The following is a 20,153-nucleotide window of genomic DNA, read 5'->3' on the forward strand; positions in this document are numbered from 1 at the left end:
GATCAGCGAGTGTTCCTCGGGTCATGTACTGGTAAACCAATATCCTCTCTTCATCATTGTTGTAGTAACCAATAAGAGAAACCGGATGTTGATGCCTGATCTTGGATGGAGCCGGAAGAATCTTTAAATAGCAATTTGCTGCTTCTTGTCTCCTGCTGCTTCTGGTATTTATGTTTTTGAACCGAAATCCACTTACTCCTACATCTCTGTGTTTTGCTGCTTCTTGTCTCCTGCGCCTCTGCTCCTACTACGTCCACTGATAAAGTTCAGGTGCTGCTTTGTTCGCTAACATAGTGATTTGTGCGACATCACTGTTAGTCTGCCTGTCGTATCCTGGGAAACAGACGTCTACTGGAACCTCGAAGCATATACTGAGGGGCAAATTTGTTTTAAGAAAACTGTATATGCTACATGCCTCGGTTTGATTTTACTTTCTTTTGCACGATCATCATACCATAAACAGCACACTTGTTTCGGTTGATGCTGTATCTTTACGAATTCATTTCTATGCCACTTTATCATTCTCCTGAACTGGCTCCGCCCGTGACCGCAAGAAATGGCAATATCTGCATGCAGGAGATGATGATGGGCAGGAATGTTGCTGATACGGAGGGGTATCACAAGCAAGAAAATTATTATAAAATCTGGTAATTTTAAATACATGATTCGTAGCTCAAGAATTTGTGTCTTGAGAGGATTCGAGCAGCCACACGAGATTTTATACCAATCTATGGTGAACTCATGTAGATAATTCTTCGTCTCCATAAAGTCTTCGTGTATGCATTATCGTAGAAACATGGATAGTCTGGCTATTTGGCTTCTTTCAATTTTTTATTTTCTTGATCCCAGAAAATTAACTTTATTTTTCTCGAACATTATATAACTTATCAATGGTGTAGGATGTTTTGTACGAAAGATTGAGTTCATCGTATCCGTCGAAAGAAGGAAGAAAAAAAAGAAGAAAAAAAACAGCTCGAATACTGAACAAAATAGTGGATTAAATTAGCATTTAGCAGCATGAAGGGCTTTTGGAAGCAAGAAAAAGGAATTTTCTTTGGTTTTTTTTTTTGAGTGGGAGAAAAAGGAATTTTCAGTTGCATCTTCTTTGAAGTATCTATGAAGTTTCATGGGCACGAACATTCTCTACTTCGCAGAGCTAAAAAAGGTCGACAACTTAAGAGCCTAATTATAATAAAACTTCTCCACAGCTCTAAAAAAAATCACCTATTTTCTCTTCTTATTAATTTAAAATATTAAGTTTTTTAATTATTAATGAATTTTATCCTCCAAATTAATTCTTTTCTGCATCGTATAATTTATTAATTACAACTTTTTCATGCAATCTATCAAATTTTATGTTAGTTTTTTCTCATTTGCAATAAATATATATCTTACCATTATATTATTATTAAATAATTCTGACTGTTGCTTCCCAAACAAAAATGAAGAAAGCTATTTCCTTTTGCTCCAGATGGGACAAAAATTGTATTGCTAGCCGGTAAAACTAAAACCAGTGGTGAGAAATGGAAATCGTATATCAATTACAATATAATGGTTCAAAAAAACATGCATGGAGCCGGAAGAATCTTTAAATAGCAATTTCATGAATAATCTATTCCAACACCATCTCTAAGACTTCTTGTGGCCACCATGTAATGATTTTTGGGATCCCTCAAAAAGATGCGAGAGGTGATTCTCCAAATCATCAGCGGTGTATTTGATGTGCTTTTCGCTGATATGATTGATATGTCTTCCTACGAAAGTCCGATAAGCCTGGATTACTCTGAGGGACGAGATACGCAGATCTTCTCTAAGCTGGAGATCCCGGACAGACCACTCTGTTTGGCTCTTGTAAACCTCCTCAAAGGCGAGATAAAAGTTCTGCAGCTTCTCCTTAAGAAGGGTCCTCGAAATAGAATGAGAACCGGGATGTTGGATCCCGTCGTCTCTTAACAAGGTGAGGATCGAGCTCCAAGTAGCTCTCTCGTAATTCATTGCGTGTTGTTGGAATCTCCAGTTATGCCTTCGAATCCACTCGTCGCCTAGGACTGTTCTGAGTTCGGATTCCTTGACATTCTTGGTGATATAGTGTATGTTATTCGTCAAGAAAAGGTGCTGCAATGCCTCGTCTTTGTATAACTTGGATTTTTCGTCGAGGTTGGATTCAAGATTCGAGATGAGGGATCTGAAATGTAAGACCATAGGAGAAGGCTGGGAGCTCCCATTGACATTCTTCTCCTCCTCACTGACTGGGCTCGAGTCAGGTGAAAATGAGGCAGGATCTTTTTCTCCGTCCTGCAATATGACATCGAGTGTCTTGCTGTAATCTGTAAGATTCTTGACGTAATTCAACACGTATCTAGTAAGGGGGTGAACTGCACCGCCAGAAAGGGCGTTAGTTGAAGGATTTGAGGCAACAACTTTATCAAACTCGATAAAGGTTGCCTTCGCACAACCCCCCAATCTCTGCAGCACATCTTCGCATTCGGTTCTAACACATGATCCAGCTTCATCAGAGTACAAAGATGCAATATCTGGAATGAGATCCGCAAGAACCTCGTACATGTCAAGAACCCGCATCAACTTTTCAGGTTGATGGGGTCCGATGGCTATGGCTTCACCAAAATTCAGGAGCTGCAGAATGGCTGTTTTTGCTGACTCGGCAAAGCAAACTGAACTAACAGATTCGAGCTCTCCAAAAATCTGATCAGTCAGTAACTTTACACTAGCAAGATAAACCCGCGCAAAGATTTTCATGGCTCGGATCCATCTCCTGATTTTCGAGTTCAATCCATTCCAATCCATTTTCAGCACATCTTCAATGCTAAATTTTTCCACTTCAAGGATGGAAAGGCAGTCATCCAGAGCGTCTTTTTGAACATTAATAAACGCTTGTGAGCATTCCCTACCATAGTCCGAATCATACATCAAATGAACAATACTTTTTAGGTCCGGAATCACATCCGGATGCACCAGTTCAATTATGTGATCTTCCGAGGCACGACCCATGCTCTCTCTTTGGACTAAATCCTCAACCGAATCATCCCCGGAGGAAATAACAGAGCCTGCATCGATGATATCCTCCTCATTAGAACGAAAAGACAAATGCTCTGGCTCGAAAGGCTGCATATTTTGAATCAGTAAGATCTTGAACTCTTCTTCTAGCCTAGCCATTGCTGTCTGAAGAATATCATGAGCCCTACGCAGACAAGCCAAGTCGGCGCTGCTGTTATTTAAACTGTTATCCTCCAATATTTCAATCAACTTTCGAACTTCATCAACAGCTTTCAAATACTCATAAGCTGCTTCAGGTCCAAAATCCCATATCATAGATTGCTCCTTCTCCCAATTCATGATTATATCTTGGATTTTATTGAGCTGCTGCTCAAGGTCATTAAGACCCTCTTCCTCCTTCAGTTTTTCATCGTCGCTTTGATGGATTCTACTTATATTACACAACTGGGAGCCTAAATTTGCCAAGATCCTCCTAGCTTCGTCCGTCCAATCCTTCTTTAATTCAACTGCTTTCAAGATTTGCTGTACTGCAGCAATAAAGTCTTCTTCTGTTTCCATCACCGGTACCGTATCTAAACTATCCCCCATAACCCCAAGCTTAACAAATCCCAAAAGATACCACCAGTAATTATGATGTCTACAAATAACAACGTATTTCCAAATGGCCAAAATCCAAGATTTTCCAGTAATTTTGTACAGAATGCAGAGATAGAGAAACCAGCTCAATTCGGCGACCCAATAACAAAAACCATCCACAAGGCAAAAACCATGAAGATTTACTACTTTGATTCAATCTATTAAAGTAGCAATCCTCGTGAAAGCACAGAAACCCCACAGTTTTCTGGGTTCACAAATCTTTCAAAAGATCTTCAAAACCGGATAAAAACACGCACGAAAAGTGTGTACCTTGAGTGGATATGACCTAAGGGAAGCAAAACAACAGAGAAGAGAAAATTATGACTGACCCATTACGGAACAGTGATAGGAAAAGGTGCTTTGATTTCGAAAAATGAATCTTGGCAACTGAATTCCGAAGAAAAAAAGCCGATTTCTTGCTACCCGAATTAGAAATTTCTTCGAAGTGCTTCGTGGCTGCTGGATGTTGGCCTTTTCACTTATGACCAGTCTCCGGTCTTCGTGGAAAATACTCAAGAAAACAGTCAAATTCCAATTTCCATTAAAAAATTACCCATAACACAGATGCATAGTGCATTAAAGCGCTTGGTTTAGTTAAAGTTGCAGAAGATGAAAATCTGCCATTGACTTCGGAAACTTCCATATTTTACCACGACTCATGTGTGGACACACGTTGTGTTTCTTCTCTGTCGATGACTTTTGTTGTTGAAGCAAAAAATAAGTAAAAAGTTACGATTTTGTTTTTCCATCGAGCTCATGTTAAAACAAAAAACGAGACAAAAAAAAAAGTAATAATTTTTCAAAATTTTTGACAAACATCTGATTGATTACTAAAGTGCAAGAAGTATTTAACTAGTCTTGTTTTATCCACTTTTTTACCAACACATGTTGATTTCTGCATTAATGATTTGAGATAAAGTGCTCCTCCTCGTAATCCCCATTCCTAACCGAATTGGTGTTTTTCTTTATTTATTATACTTTATGATATGACTATATATTTGTATTTAATTATCAGAGCTGAGATTACTCTCCGATGTATGCATTAGTCTCAAATTTTTACATATATGTTGCGCTTTGGTGTTGTAAACGTGCCCGTCAGGTATGGACATTGTCTTCTGTATAGCCTCTTTTATCTCAGTTTCTCAATGAGACAAAGACTTCCTTTAGGCATAGTTCGGTAGGATAAGGGAGATATTGATAAATAATTATCATTATCCCACGTTTTGTACTATTTTAAAAAGCTCATGATAAATAATTTTTTAGATGGATAAAATGTCCCTTCTATTAGATGTGATAATTTTAATTTAATGATAAAAACACCACAAATGACTTAATTGCCCTCAATATATAAAAATCTTATATATGATCAAGTTCTAAATTAGTATCACTAGATGATAATTATATAAATGATTTTTATAAATCTCTACTAATAGGTAGAAATTAAAATCAAATAAATATTTTTATTTATTTTTATATATTATATAATATGATAATTATATAAATCAACTCGAAATAATTATATAAATGATTTTTATAAATATCAATAAAATTATTAGTATCATTCGATTAACCTTAAAAATTGATATTTGACTTGACTCACAAAATCAAGAGCTCAATTATCATATTATATAATATATAAAATTAGGTATAAATAAATAAATCATGCAAACAATGTTGGCGCATGAACAGATAAGAAATATGAACTCAAGCAACAACTTTGAAATTATAAAATTTATTATGCTAAGGTTAATTTTGTCATTACAATCTAATATATAAATTTAATCACACTTATTACAATCATTCCAAACATTAAATATAATATCATGCATCTTATTTATCCTTAACTTATCTTTATATTATATATCACATGTTTATCTTATCATGTGTACCAAAATATATCTTAACGACTAAATCCCGTGTATATAAGGGATGAATCAAAGCTTTATTTCTTTAAAAAAAAACAAAATGGCGAAAACTGAGTTTAATGGAACAATTACTCACACGACTCTAAATAGTCATTAACCAGCGACCCATCGACATCTGGTCGAAAGCTAATGAAACATTTAAGGTACGGATCTCTTATTAAATTCCTTGCAGGTATTAAGTACACGAAACAAAAATATATGAACAATAAATCTAATTTTGACCAAAAAAATAACATAATAAAATACGTAAATAATAAAAATTGAAGCGCTCAATAAAATGAAATAACGCGAGGAATTACATTAAAAAAAAATACGAAGACATGAAATTTAATAAATTTACTTTGTCGATTTTAATTACTACTTTGCCAACTTGACCCACTATTTACAGCGAAACTTGATGCGCACTTTCCTTTTGGCATTTTCTTTGGAAAATTCAAGGATAAAAGTTGAGAAATGATAATTCAATTTCAATACTCCTAAGTTCTCGTGTTGAATTAAAAGTCTCCGAAAACCATAAATAAAGAAAAACAGTTTCATTAAAAACAATAATAATAAATAACTTTTTTTTTCGAAATCCAAGTAAATGTAATCGAAATCCATAGACCACATGGCTTTAAACTAAGACAAATACTCGAAACAAAAGAAAAAACATCGGGAGAAAACACGACGTGAACTACTAAAATATAACGTCGAAACGAAGCAGTGAAATCTAATTTTTAGTTTCTTTTTTCAAGTGTGACGTCGCAAATGCCCGGTGCAAAATTTAAATTTAAATTTATCTCATGTTCGCTAATTATAAGTAAGATAGGCAATTTTTGCCAGAGAAAGAGAAAGCAAATAATAAATAAAGAAGATAAATTCATGACTTGGGTAGGGGATCCTCTCGTAGAAATGATGAAAAAAGAAAGAATTTTTTTTCGATAACCCCTAGCCAAGCTCCCTACCCCCTTTCCCGATTATCTCTGACTCTGAGGGGTAGGGGGAAATCGAAGTCTGTACTAGATAATGATTTATCTTTTTTAGTGATTTTTCCTTTTCTGTTTTTACTTACAAGGGTCAACAAAAAAATAAGCCTTATATATTATTCTGAAGAGCTGAAGTGCAGCTTTGGGCTTGAAGAGTGGTACTTCGTGACCTGCCCCTCTAACTGTTGCAAATGTCAACCCTTTGTACACCTCGCTCCATCCTCCAACCTATATATTTTTTAAGCACATTTTATCCAAATTTGTAATGAGTTTTATATCTGATTTTTTAAAATACAGGATTTAAACAATTGTGTTGTTCTTTGTTTTTTGGATTTTTACAATGAGTGATGATTCAGTTTGCAACAATAAGCTCTATCTAACTTCAAATTTGATACTGAAATAACGTAATTTCTACATCAAATATAAAAGCGAGATGCTCTGAAACTAGCTGAAACGCATTGTGATTGAATATATGTATAAAATTAAATTCCTTATTTAGTTGCTTAGAGAATTGGATGTTATTTGGTACTCGACTCACCTGTTTGTCGACATACCAAGGGTACCCTACGTAACTGTGGTTAGATTAGATCAGTCGCATGTTGGTAATAATCGAAGGATGTCACTTGTTGACGCCATATTCGTATATACATATATAAGCTTAGATTAGTATATTTTAGAAACATTTTGTGTTCAAATTATTCAAATATAATTTATATTATTTTATCACTCAAGGGACAGTCGAATCATGCATGAAGCTAGGTTCTATATGCAGAAACTAATTTTTTTTTTTTAAAAAAAGATCAAATAATTTATTTAAAATTTACCTCCGTTGAGCCAAATAACAAGAGGTTTTGAGGAGGGTTGAACCAAATTACGTATTTTAACTACCACTTTTTATTATTATTAGTATTATTATTGTAACATATATAATTAAATAAGTGAAATGGGTTGATATTGAACCTGCATTTCAAAGGACAATATGCATCGTATAAAACAGAAATACCATGAACGTATTTTGGTCAATTTATCAAACATTAGAGACTATTTTAGTACACAAGAAAGACGATGGACTGAATCGGAAAAATGTCGGAACAATACGGGGAAAACTGATATTTCACTGAAATTATTGTGCTATGACAGGGGATTGAATAAGATGGAGATAAATCCGTTGTGTTTGGCATGACCTTCGTTCTTTATTTGACTTTTGACACCAAAGAATTAGACCGTTGGAATCCATGAGCACCATCATCATCCATTCATCCTCCCCAAACGGTCACCTTTGGCAACTCAATTTACATAATAAAATCAAATCCCTTCCCAATCCAACTTTCTATTAAATCCCACTTCAAATCTTCACAAAATTCTAACTTCTCTGACACAAAAAAAAAAAAAAAAAAAAACCNGGAAAAAATACCCCAAACCCCTACAAAATCCCCCGCCGGAGACAGAACTTCTGATCAAAATACTCCGCCCCCTCGGAACCAAACTGGAAGTCCAAAATCTCAAAGTCCCATCTGTAGTACTGGCCGCAGAACCGGCACGCCGGATCTGCTGAAAGTCCCCAAGGCATTCAAATACCCGGAAAGGTACAAGATTAATCTTGCAGGATTTCAACATTAATGTTTTTGTCAAATTTTATGCATATTACATTACTGGGATTTGATCGGTTTCGGTTCCGTAGGTACAAAAGTCCTACAGATCAGATGATATCCCCAGTTACGAGAGGAATTCTTGCTAGAACTAAAACTGGCCGGAAGCTCCTGCCACCTACTAATCAGCCTAAGGTGTGAATTCTGATCACATTTGAGATTCTTGAACGTTTGATGACCCCAATGGATAACTGATTACAGCTTGTGTATGTGATTTGGATATATGTGCAGATTGAAGCATTGAAACTCATGGAAACGAGTCGATTCCAGCTTGAAAAGTGTTGATTTTTTAATTGTTTTTTTTTTTTTTTTGAAGATCGAAAAGTGTTGATTTTGATTAGTCAATGGTTCTTGATTTTGGTTGGACTTTGGAAGTGTATTAATCAAGAATATGAAATTCAATTTTTCTATGCGTGCTCGATCTAAAAAAAACACTAAGCTCAATAACTAAACCAAATGGACAAGCTAAAAAGTTGTGGTATATTTAAATGAGTTTGTCAAAGGTCTCAACCCATGATTCATATTTAAAATGGAAAAAAAAAATTAAACAAAAATAATAATGTTTTTTCATGCATTAAACCGGGTTGAAAATTTATGTTACAAAATTGAATCGTCTCACAGGAGTTCAAACTCTTATGTCAAATAAGGTGTCTTAAAATTAATAAATGGTCATTCAAAAGATATAAATTTATTTTTCTATAATTCAAATTTAAAATGATCATCTGTCATGAAAAACATTTGGAATTTTTAAATGTTAAAAATAAGGAAGTAGTAAATACAACAAAATTGTGTTTGGATCAATGCATTTGATCTGGTTGGAAAGACTTAATCTCAAATATATCACAATTACTACATATATAGAGGAAATTTATATGTCATTAGCGTTCTACAATAATTTTTAGTTATACTTCATTATGCAATGCATATATTTCTATTTATCCATTAATTATACATCCTTTTATTATTTCAACGTGTGGGTTCAAGTCCCAAATATTTAGATAATACATATCAAGTTTCACAGCTTTGTAAAAGTGTAAACTATTTTTCACAATTTAATTTAATAGATATTTGTATACACCAATATGTAAAATATTTGTTTGGCTGAGAGATTCCGATTTCCGCGATATAAATACACATTTCTCTCAATATAGTGCAGTATACTTGTTTTTTTTATAGGAAAAATATGAATTTTTGTATTATGTATTTATCAATGTGCGATGTTGTTTTTCTTCGTTGTCAAATTTAAAATCAAGTCATGTATCTTTACAATTTTAGTAATTTTTTCGTTAGAAGTTACACTATATATATTAGTGTCATATGAACGTGTCGAAGTCGCATTAATGACCAAAAAAACAGAAAGGATGATTAATTATTAATACTAGAATTCAACGAGGAGAACCAAAATGAGACAAATTATTAATCAAAACTGCAATTTTATCTGTATAAAATCCGAGTAATAAGTGAAAAGCCTATTGAGCCCTTGGTAAGCAGCTAACATTCCCGCGCCAAACCGTAATTGGTCGAGAAAGATATAAATCTATCAGAATGTCCGAAATCTAAGCTTTGCCTTCCTTTTCAAGAAAGGACGATCCTTCCAACAATAAACCCTAAAACCAACCGTTCGTTTTGGTATTTCGTTTCCCAAAAAATTTCATCAAGTTTTCTGATCATCAGGGGATCGCTGCAATATTTGATCTTGATCTGCACTTTTGTGGGTTTTGTTCAAGGTTTTTTTAATGGTGAATTGGTCTTCCCAAAATATAATTGGCTGGAGGGAATAATTAAACTAGAAAGGTGGATATGGAATCTTGATTCGCATTTTCATGATTCAGGTATTGTTAATTGAGTTTTTCAAATGGGAAATGATCAATCATTAGGGAATATAGCTCATATCTTGATTACCAAGAATAAGCATCTTAATTATCAAGAAAACACAACTCAGATGAAAATAATCACATTATGATTTTTGCGACTTGATCATCAAGAAAACCCATTAGTTGCCATTCTTCTAATGACAATGTTCTCCGGATCCTGAATGGGTTTCGATTCAATTTCTTGCGTTTTCCTTTTAAATCTCTTGCCGAGCCATTATCTTATCATTTTTTTGTATGTATGTGTGTGTGTATATGCATAGCTCTCTTCATGGTATATTCAATGTTTATTGGTTTCTAAGGTCGGATTTTTTGTTTGAATTTGGAGCCTCTGTTCTTTTTTCTGCAACAGCTACATATTTGAGCTCGTATACGTTGGCAGAACGCCTCGTTTTCGTAGTATCACTAAAAATCGAATTTTACTTCACTATGCATGCAGTGTTACAATGGAATCTGAGCATGTAAAAGTAAGCAATGACCATGGAAAGAAAGACTCCGAGATTAAGCATGATGAAGGAAAACCAGTCCTAGGAAAGAATAATGAGGTTTCCTCTCCGTGTTCTCCTCCTCCTCCTGCTGCTGCTTCTTCTTCTTCTTCACCGTCACTTGAATTCAATACTGGTGAAAAGGGCATTCTTGATGATATATCAACAAAATCCAAATCAGATGGGAACTTCTCGTCTTCGCCAGAATTCATTTCTTCACCAGACACTAGTACTCATAGTATGTCTCAGCCGAACTTGGTAGGTTCTTGGCAAATGAAGTCTCCTCCAATTCAAACAATGGGGCAGCCAGCTAATTATGATCCAAATCGCATTCCATCTCATATTTTTTCGACAAAACCTACAACTCCCACGGAATGGAGTGTTGCCTCGAATGAGTCCTTATTCAGTATTCACATGGGGAACAACAGTTTCTCCAGAGATAATGGCATTCTTTTTGGTAAATCCGGAGAACTTCCGCCTTGGCTTGAAGAATGGAACAACAATTCATCCTCCAATCTTGCTTCTGAACATAAAACTAGTGATTTTAGCCTTCCCCCGGTTATGGAAGTACCAGCACATGAAGAAAACGATGTAAAATCTGCTAAGGTCTCCAAAGTACTTGTAAAAGAAGACTCGGATAAGGTTCCAAAGGTTCCCGCTGGTGCAAATGTTGAAAATAACGGGAAGGAAACAGCAGCTCCAGTTGAAGAAGTTCGTCCTTCTGCTGCGGCCACCTCTCCGAGCCTGCCTCGCCTTTCTGACGAGAGTGGACACAGCGGCAGCTCTTTTGCATTTCCTGTGTAAGACTATTTCTCTTGAATTATGTTTCTTCATTTCTTAGCTGATAAAATGCGAAAAAAGAGCTTCCGTAGCTTACTTTTCTGCATCAGATTTTCAAGAAACTGAAACTGGATGTGAAACCCATATTTTTTCTGTTAATTTCTCAGATTCGCGAGTGAGAGTGGGAAATCCACGTCGTTGAAGTCGAGGTCGTTGAAAGTTATAACGGAGAAGCAAGAGAAACCTCAAACGCAGTCACATGGTCCCAACGCAACGACCCCAAAAGCATCAGAAACAAGATGGTTTTCTTACGTCTTTTGTTGGCCTCGGTGCTGTTAAGTTTAGCTTTTAATGAATTCACCTTATTGAAAACAAAGGAGTCTAGCTTACAAAGAATAGTTTTTTCCACTGTTATGTAAAAGACAGATTTCAAGTCTTAAACCTGATTATCTATCTTTTCTTTAAAAGATTTATGACACAGTATAGGACTAGAACTCCGCCGAGGGCAAACCAGACTACTAGACGGAAAGAACTTTAACTCTTTGGTAACAACAATCAAGGCTGTCGCCAAATTTGTCAAAAACAAGGTCCGACACAATTTAAACGTCGTTATCATCGACTATAATTTTTAACACAAAAATTTAAATTACACCGTTACCATAACAATAAATTTTAATACAACAGGAAGACATTCAATTAATAATTTCTAGGAAGGGGCAGCATTGTATTTTTCAAGAAACATCGACCAAAGTTCATACCTTTTCACTCCCTTTTAAATACATCGAAAATTTGGTAAAAATTTTATGGTATAAAAATAATCTTTAAAAAAATTATAAACTGAAAATGGAATGAAGTTATACAGAAAAATAAGAGATAAAACACTACCTACATGAAGACTACACAATGGCATTCAAGTTTCTGATGTTTCATTTGTTTCTCCAGAAACATGATGTTTCATAAGTAGACGTCAAACACAATGTCAAGATTATATCCTAAATCTATAAAATTAGAATTTAAAGAAATCCCTTCTGTTAAGGGTGTTGCGACAACAAAAGATGAATAAAGAAAGGTCCAATTACAAGAGAGGAGAAGGATTCACAACTATATGCTTCAACGGGTGCTCCACATCACCGCCACCACCATGCTTGACGAACTCAGATGGTGAAAGAAACATACCATGGCAAACACAGACGATTTTAACTTCCTCTCCCTTCTTGTATCTGTACAAGAATCCATCTACTTTTGTACCATTTGGTCCGTATGCCTTTGTGGAAACAAAGGGCATATCAAGCATTGCATTCTTATGAGATATGTTTGGTCCTTTCGCTTCCATTACAGCAGCTTCGATGGTAGCTTTTTGTTCATTTCGTTCTTGCACAGATTTACTGCCGGAAGAGCTCTTCACCTCAGCCAATTGTTTTGGTCCTGTCAAATATATGAGAACACACTTGTTCAGCTTTCGTTTCGCAACTCCAACTCTAGATTATCAATTACGCATCGAAGCAACCATCGAGATTATTGATTCCGCATTCTCGCCTAAAAGATGAGCCAAATATATTCATTGGGCAGAGCAATTGAGACAGGTTGGGATCCATCCAGACACGTTAGACCACCAGATCTCATGTATGGTCGCAGCACATGATCATGTGCCAAAACTAGATGAGAGAATTAAGACAAAAAGACAGATTCTTGATATTCATCCCAAACCAATGCAAAATTTTATGCCACAAACAAAGATAGTTAAAACATCAATCTCATTAAGCCGAATATATATATACATCGTGGTACAGACAAACGTATGGATAAACCAATTCAGATTACAAATGCAAAGTACAGTTCAAGAAGCATGAAAATAATCAGATCGTAGATTTTATCAGAACGGAACTTCGAAGCAACAGATTATTACTCATTCATGGTCTGTACGAGGACAACTTTGGGGGTGATAGATGCTTACATAAAAGTAATAAAAGAAGGTTTTTTTTCCCCAAAGGCTAGCCATAGCCTAAAATGACGAACTTGAAAGGTGAGAAAGGAAAGAAAGTATACCCTCTGTGAGTTGACTCTGACCATCAAAAGAAATACCAGAGGAACCACTCCTTTGTGATCCAATAGATCCTTGCGATGCTTGCTTCACATTTTCGACAAAATTAAGATTCCCATTAACGATAATTCGAACATTATCTTTCATAGTCGCAGCATGATTCGATCCATTGCCATTATTACCATCTTCCGCAGAAATATCTGTATCTTTCACCATTCTCACATTCTTCAACTTCTCCATTCTGTTCTTTCTAGCCTCCATGCTCCTCGTCGACTCCAACGCCTTCCGGTGGCGCCACTCCTCCGTCGGAATGGGAAGGGAGCATGTCCTCCCCAGCGGCGCGTGGGACTCAAGCGCCGCAACACGCCCTTTGTGGCGGCTCCCATTATCAGCGACGCCGACTGCGAAAACCAAATCTGATATAGAGGAAGCGCGCCTCAGCTTTTTCCTCGCGGGGTCCACTCCGAATCTGCCGTTCATCGAAAGCCCCAAACTCAGCTCTACTTCCCCATTTTCTTCCTCTTCCAGCTTCACATTCTCGTTCGAAAAAAGATTAGGACTCGTGAATCCATTCTTTAACAGATCTCTCGAAAACCCATCCATGTTTTCTCCGTTCCCTTCAGCTCCTTTCAATTACCCGTACAAAAAAAGCACGAAATCATCAAATTCCTTGGAAACCAGGTGTGAAAAAACTCGATCTTGGAAGTAAAACTCAAACGAGCACTCCTTTCCCTCAGAAAAAAACACGGAAAAAAACCCCAAAAAACAAGAAAACTCCGCAAACTTCAAAAGTTCTTCTATCTTCCAATGAACATGTCAATCATCAGGCGAGGAAAATCCCTCAAATTCGCATCTTTTCCGGGTTTTCTCAGACACAGAAAACATCAGCCGAAATGGATAAAAAGCCATTGAATATGAAAAAGTTTGTCATTAAATAATTGTTGGTAAAAAAAGCCAATAACAGATATGAAGAAGGATTGAAAAGGATGAAAAATGGTAGCGTGAAATTGACACGTGATGAAGGAATGAGGTTGCGTTCTTCCACGTGGTTGAGACAACCAGTTTTCGAGGATGACTTACCAACAACTGTCCCCACTTGCATTCCAAATGTCCTTTCAAACTTCATTTGTTTTCTACACGCTCCCCAACTCATATCCCGATTTAACTACAAAATATTATTTTTTTAAAAAAACATAAGAAAAGTGAATTTATTGTTGGTTAATTTAAAAAATAAATTAATTCTCTATAAAATCCAAATAATCGAGCTTAGGATATAAAACAAAGTTTGGTACGAATAATTAGATTTGACATTTTTATATTATTTCATTTTTATTAAAATTTCATTATAATTAAAGTTAAAAATAACTATTTCAATTTATCAATTCATGACACGATTAAAGCAATCTCTTAAATAAAATGTAGAATCAATAAATATATGCATATAGTGTCAAATTATTAGTTACTCGATCTCACACATCTTTATTCGTGAGACGGGTCACTCATGTTCATATTTATAATAAAAATTAATATTTTTATCTTAAAAAATACTATTTTTTTATTGTTGACCCAAATAAAATAATCGTCTTATATGAGTGTTTGTGTTTTTATTATGTATAAATTTTTTTAGTTATTAATTGAATTTTATATAGAAAATTTAAAGATATTATAAATTCATTCCAAATTTCATATAATTTAAATGACTTATCTCTCATCCAGAAAAATATTTAAAATGTATAAAATTTATATAAGTTATCTGTATAATTTTCAAATTTAATATTTTACTATAATAAAATTTATTTTTTAGCAGACGATTTCTTCTTGATTTCTGCGACAGATGAGATGTCGTGGCGTAGTCAGTTACGAACACGTGGCATAGAGATTCCATTTCCTCAACTGTTGCGCATTTTGCGATTATAGGATAAAAGACGTTGCCACGTTTTACATGACGCGGTACTCGCGTTCCTTACTTACTCGACACGTACTGTTAATGGCATTAATGTAATTTTAACCGAGCATTTTGTGTACATTGTGGATTTTATTTGATCTAATTTAATTGCTTCATTGCGGGTGGGCGGTGGGGGTGTATACGTTTAAAATAACAGAAACCCATTTAATCGAAACGGGGCACACATGATCCTATTTTCGGACCGGATCCTTTATCGAGTTTTTTAAAAATCAATTCAATTTTATTACAATATTGGTTTTATGCTGGCTATATATATAGTATTTATAATATTGTCAAAAGGATTAGGCCAAAAGCGATACATGTCGGGGACATATGATTTCATTTTGTTGGGACAGTCAGATAATAATTAATTAAGATTATTAATTAATCCCATCTTGACCAACAAACATTAATTAATTTATGCAAGTTGCTCAACTTGCATCACTAAGTGCGTCTTCAGTTTTCTGACACATCTTTTGTATAAAATAATTGTATTTTATTTAAATAATTTTAATTAAAAAAAGGTATTAAAGTTGGATTTTGATACCACTGATTTAATTTAAATCTGTGAATAACTGCGATCCAAACTTTAATTTTATTGTTAATGGAATATTAAATCTTAAATATAAATAAAAAAAATTATAACTACGTTAATAACTAACCGTTGATTCAATCGAAGTTTGGATACTCGGGTGAGTTTGATTCGGCCCAAGTCATGTAAAATCATGAGCTCAAACTTTTGTTTGATCGATTGGTTCGAGCCAACTGCTCAAGTCGTACTCAGTTTGATTTGGATCCTTCCTTAATTGTCTTAACTCTTAAATATTCTATTTATTACTTACAGCAAATGAGAGTTTTAATTAAATCCCCAACCTAAAACAAAACTAGGGTTCGGCGAAATTAATGAGAGAATCTCCGGACAAAGGAAAAAAAAGATGCGGTGGGGGCCACCCGAAAAGTTGTTGGATAATTTCAAGTTGGCATTTAAAAACGGTGGCAAGTTGCTCGACACGTTTCGATTTCTCGTGAGAAGGATTTTTAGCGACGGCTGATGGGGTGACGTGTAAATCGGAGAACCGAGTGATTACGTCATGTGGCGAGCGCAAGCATGTGACGTGTCAGTTGTCCGAGGATACCATCATCCTAGAAATGGAATTTCGAGGTGACTGATTTTTATTTTTTTTTAATTATTATGGAAAGTTTTAAATTTTAATTTTTACTTCATTTGATTAGCTGGTTACTCGGATCCTCTTATTTGGGGTAATATTAGGCCTTTTGACTACATCAATATGAATGGAGATATATTTTATATATATTTTCTATAATATATGATTAATGTAAGTTAAATATAGTTTAGCGTATAGAATCTTTGTTCAAATCTTACCTTACTATCTAGATATTTTTTTACGTAACGCGTGCGTCCGTGCACTAATATTAATGAATCTCGTGTATGGTATGCAACTGTCACTTGGAACCATCTTGCTTTATAACACCAAATTTGGTATATTTTTTAATGGACTAAGTCGGGTCGATATCCATCTCAAGAGTTGTGATAAATGTTTTTGTAATTCAAATGTCAAAAGAATGTTGTAATTCATATGCGCCCGGCAGTCTGTACAAAGATAAGTATCGAATTTTTAAGCCATTCCAACCATTTCTTCTCCATTTTACCAGCAAGAACTCGAGGGAAACAAGATTTCTTTCTCCCAAAAGCTTCCTTCTTCATTCCTTTCATCATTTTGAGGTTAGAACTTAGTTCTCCATCCCAAGAGCTTCCTAAGGGTGTAAGTTTTCTTCTCCTTTAGTTGTTCTACATGTATAGGGGTAAATTTCATCTTGTATAGAAATAGTAACTGAACTATTGGTTTATTGACAGCATAGGACTGATAAACATCGTCCCAAACAAGTATTCGTACGCTTGGACTGTAAGTTGGCATGTTCTTGAAGTAATACATGAGTAATATTATGATTTCAACTACTTCTCATTGATTATTGATATATGTACATTGTTAGTATGTTTATTAATGAAAACATAGCACCATATTCCATTGTTATGTATTAAATATGAAAGGAACTCATGAATATTGAAGATGGGTGCTATGTCATGAACATGAACATGAACATGAAAAGAAAAGGACTGATTTTACATTATATAGAGCTTGTTGACATCATGGGTGGTTTTAAGTCCACCAAAGCTATTGGCCAATATATGTTCATGGGGCGTGGGGTTGCCAAAGGTTGCTCCCTGACGTCCAACACAGTAGTAGCTATATAATAAAGCAAGCATGGTAGTACAGGTCAACTAATGAGGCTCAAGTACAAAAAAGAACATGAATATATGCTATGATATGACATGGTTTAAAGATTCATTGTTGTCACGACTTGATACGTATGTTCCTTTGATGCATATTGATACATACAAGTGCCAACTTATTGAGTTTTATAAACTCACGTAGCTCACGTATTACAGGATCAGGTAGTGGAGAGACGTAGGATGCCGGTTCGCCAATGGATGTTTGTGACGTGCCTTACCTCGACAAGACCCGGGACTTCTTATTGTATAGCTTCCGCATATGTATTGTATGAAAATATGTCAGGGTTTGAAACAAGTTTTACAATGCTTATGTCTAGGTGTATGATGATACAAAATATGTTTGTACGTAAGAATACGATTATATATATGTGTTGATGTTGATGCTTGAGTTGAGTTTTTGGTTTTTACAAGAATGTTGGGATATCATGCCAAAATTTTTATAAACCTTCAAAGTGATGCCCCTTATTTGATTTGCTTCATACTACAGTTATATTAGTCAAACCCTATTTTGATTATGGTAATTATGCTAAGTGTAGAGTAAGGGTGTGACAGTTACTTAAACCGTCGATAGTTTAAATTAGCGACGGTTTAGTCAACCGTCGCTAATTTAAAATTAGTGACGGTTTAGTCAACCGTCGCTAATTTAAAATTAGTGACGGGTAGCAATCAAGTTCGTCGTTAATTTTAGCGACGGTGAGTAATCAATATTTCCGTCGCTAATTTGTTTCGAAAAATAAAAAAAAAATACTTTTAATAATTTAATAAATCTAAAAGAAACTAATAATCAAAACTAAAATAGTGTAAAAGAAAAAAAATTTAAGTGTTGGGAAGTAGTAAAATCGTGTAAAAGAGAAAAATTTTAAGTGTTATGAAGTGGTTAGAAAAATTTAACGTGTTGTGTGAAAGTGATAAAATTGTGTAAGAGAGAAAAATTTTAAGTGTTGTGTGAAATGATAAAATGGTGTAAGAGAGAAAAATTTTAAGTGTTATGAAGTGGTGAGAAAAATTTTAAGTATTGTGTGAAGTGATTAAATGGTGTAAAAAAGAAAAATTTTAAGTGTTTTGAAGTGTTGTGGAGGAAAATGAATCGAAAATGGAGATATTTATATACAGTTTGCGACGGGTTTTGGTTAAACCGTCGCATTTATTTTATTTGGCAACGGTTTGGATTTAAACCGTCGCTAAAATTAGCGACGGTTTTAAAATAATGTCGCTAATTTTAGCGACGAGTTTTATTTAAGCGTCGCTAATTTAAACATGCGACGAGTTTTTTTTAAAACGGTCGCTAAGATTAGCGACGATTATTTCAAAACCGTCGCTGATTTAGCGACGGTTTTTACAAACGGTCGCTAAAGTTAACGACGATTAAATATTGCAACGTTTTCCAAACCGTTGTTGTTTGTGCAAAAACCTCGCTAATCGACAACGGTTTGAAGTTGTCCAAAAAAACACGCTAATAGACAACGGTTCATAGAACCGTTGTCGTTGACCTTAAAAAAACACTCAAAGACAAAAACCGTTATCTTTGATCCCAAAAAGACAACTGGTGATACCCCCATAAGGATCCGGGTCGTTGATGACCCGGACACCATCAAGAGCCCGCGCACTACATATTTCCCAATAAGGATCCGGGTCGCTGATGACCCGGACACCATCAAGAGCCCGAGCACTACATATTTCCCAAGTATTCTTCGAACAGCCCGGTCTCCCGCGCAATCATCGCCCGAGCTCTCATATAAGTACCCGGTTATCAATTGCCCGGGCCATCTCGAGAATTGAACCACACTCGAGTATGATTGATACAAGACGTCTAATCTGTCAGAACAACTTGGGCTTGGAGTGTCCTAGAAGTCATCAGAAGATAGGGTATGGGCAGCCGACTTGCCATACTCAGTAGGTAGCACTGGAATCGAGGTACATGCCTCATCTTCTACTATAAATAACATGTATTAATGTCATTTACGGAGGCTAAAATCTTTGAACTCTTAAGCATTATACATATTTTCTCCCAAATATTGCTTGTGTTCATCTTCAACCTGCTGACTTAAGCATCGGAGTGGCCACGCCGGATACCCCTCCGGCGCCCATTCACGAGTTCCTTTCATTGTTTGCAGGTGCTATTGAAGCCATTACCTTCACTCAAATTCCCTAAAAACTATAAATTATTGATTTGACCCGTTGGAGCTCCTTACCCGGCTCATTCATTTCAACGAAGTGGTGATACCCCCATAAGGATCCGGATCGCTGATGACCCGGACACCATCAAGAGCCCGAGCACTACATATTTCCCAAGTATTCTTCGAACAGCCCGGTCTCCCGCGCAATCATCGCCCGAGCTCTCATATAAGTACCCGGGTAATCAATTGCCCGGGCCATCTCGAGAATTGAACCACACTCGAGTATGATTGATACAGGACGTCTAATCTGTCAGAACAACTTGGGCTTGGAGTGTCCTAGAAGTCATCAGAAGATAGGGTATGGGCAGCCGACTTGCCATACTTAGTAGGTAGCACTGGAATCGAGGTAC

General features: G+C 35.5%; 3 protein-coding genes and 1 long non-coding RNA gene across 5 annotated transcripts; 2 read left to right on the plus strand and 2 right to left on the minus strand.

Moving 5' to 3' along the window:
• Positions 1-1,517: 1,517 nt before the first annotated feature.
• LOC140969128 (exocyst complex component EXO70E2-like) lies at positions 1,518-4,316 on the minus strand. The gene has a single exon (XM_073430383.1). The coding sequence runs from the start codon at positions 3,601-3,603 to the stop codon at positions 1,630-1,632; it is 1,974 nt and encodes a 657-aa protein (XP_073286484.1). The 5' UTR covers positions 3,604-4,316; the 3' UTR covers positions 1,518-1,629.
• A 3,456-nt stretch (positions 4,317-7,772) lies between these two features.
• On the plus strand, positions 7,773-8,569 carry LOC140969152 (uncharacterized). The gene is made up of 3 exons (XR_012173893.1): positions 7,773-8,127; positions 8,223-8,325; positions 8,422-8,569. It is a non-coding gene; the product is annotated as an uncharacterized lncRNA (long non-coding RNA).
• Positions 8,570-9,715: 1,146 nt separating this feature from the next.
• Positions 9,716-11,732, plus strand: LOC140969154 (uncharacterized). Of its 2 annotated transcripts, none has more exons than XM_073430420.1 (3): positions 9,716-10,022; positions 10,414-11,346; positions 11,494-11,732. In XM_073430420.1, the coding sequence occupies exons 2-3, from the start codon at positions 10,508-10,510 to the stop codon at positions 11,663-11,665; spliced, it is 1,011 nt and encodes a 336-aa protein (XP_073286521.1). In that variant the 5' UTR covers positions 9,716-10,022; positions 10,414-10,507; the 3' UTR covers positions 11,666-11,732. The 2 variants fall into 2 exon arrangements, with proteins under 2 accessions (XP_073286521.1, XP_073286520.1); XM_073430419.1 differs by having other exon boundaries at positions 10,501-11,346.
• A 481-nt stretch (positions 11,733-12,213) lies between these two features.
• LOC140969156 (ninja-family protein AFP3-like) lies at positions 12,214-14,426 on the minus strand. The gene is made up of 2 exons (XM_073430421.1): positions 13,373-14,426; positions 12,214-12,751 (listed from the first exon to the last, which is right to left on the minus strand). The coding sequence occupies exons 1-2, from the start codon at positions 13,968-13,970 to the stop codon at positions 12,402-12,404; spliced, it is 948 nt and encodes a 315-aa protein (XP_073286522.1). The 5' UTR covers positions 13,971-14,426; the 3' UTR covers positions 12,214-12,401.
• Positions 14,427-20,153: the final 5,727 nt, after the last annotated feature.

This window comes from Primulina huaijiensis, unplaced genomic scaffold (assembly GCF_012295235.1).
Source record: "Primulina huaijiensis isolate GDHJ02 unplaced genomic scaffold, ASM1229523v2 scaffold40239, whole genome shotgun sequence".
NCBI lineage: Eukaryota > Viridiplantae > Streptophyta > Magnoliopsida > Lamiales > Gesneriaceae > Primulina > Primulina huaijiensis.

What these genes read in the sequence shown, in the direction of transcription:
- LOC140969128 (XM_073430383.1), bottom strand. Translation starts at nt 3,603, where the DNA reads ATGGGGGATAGTTTAGATACGGTACCGGTGATGGAAACAGAAGAAGAC.
- LOC140969154 (XM_073430420.1), top strand. Translation starts at nt 10,508, where the DNA reads ATGGAATCTGAGCATGTAAAAGTAAGCAATGACCATGGAAAGAAAGAC. An exon ending in AGCTCTTTTGCATTTCCTGT is followed by an intron (nt 11,347 to 11,493) that starts GTAAGACTATTT and finishes TTAATTTCTCAG; the next exon opens with ATTCGCGAGTGAGAGTGGGA.
- LOC140969156 (XM_073430421.1), bottom strand. Translation starts at nt 13,970, where the DNA reads ATGGATGGGTTTTCGAGAGATCTGTTAAAGAATGGATTCACGAGTCCT. An exon ending in TCAGAGTCAACTCACAGAGG is followed by an intron (nt 12,752 to 13,372) that starts GTATACTTTCTT and finishes TATATTTGACAG; the next exon opens with GACCAAAACAATTGGCTGAG.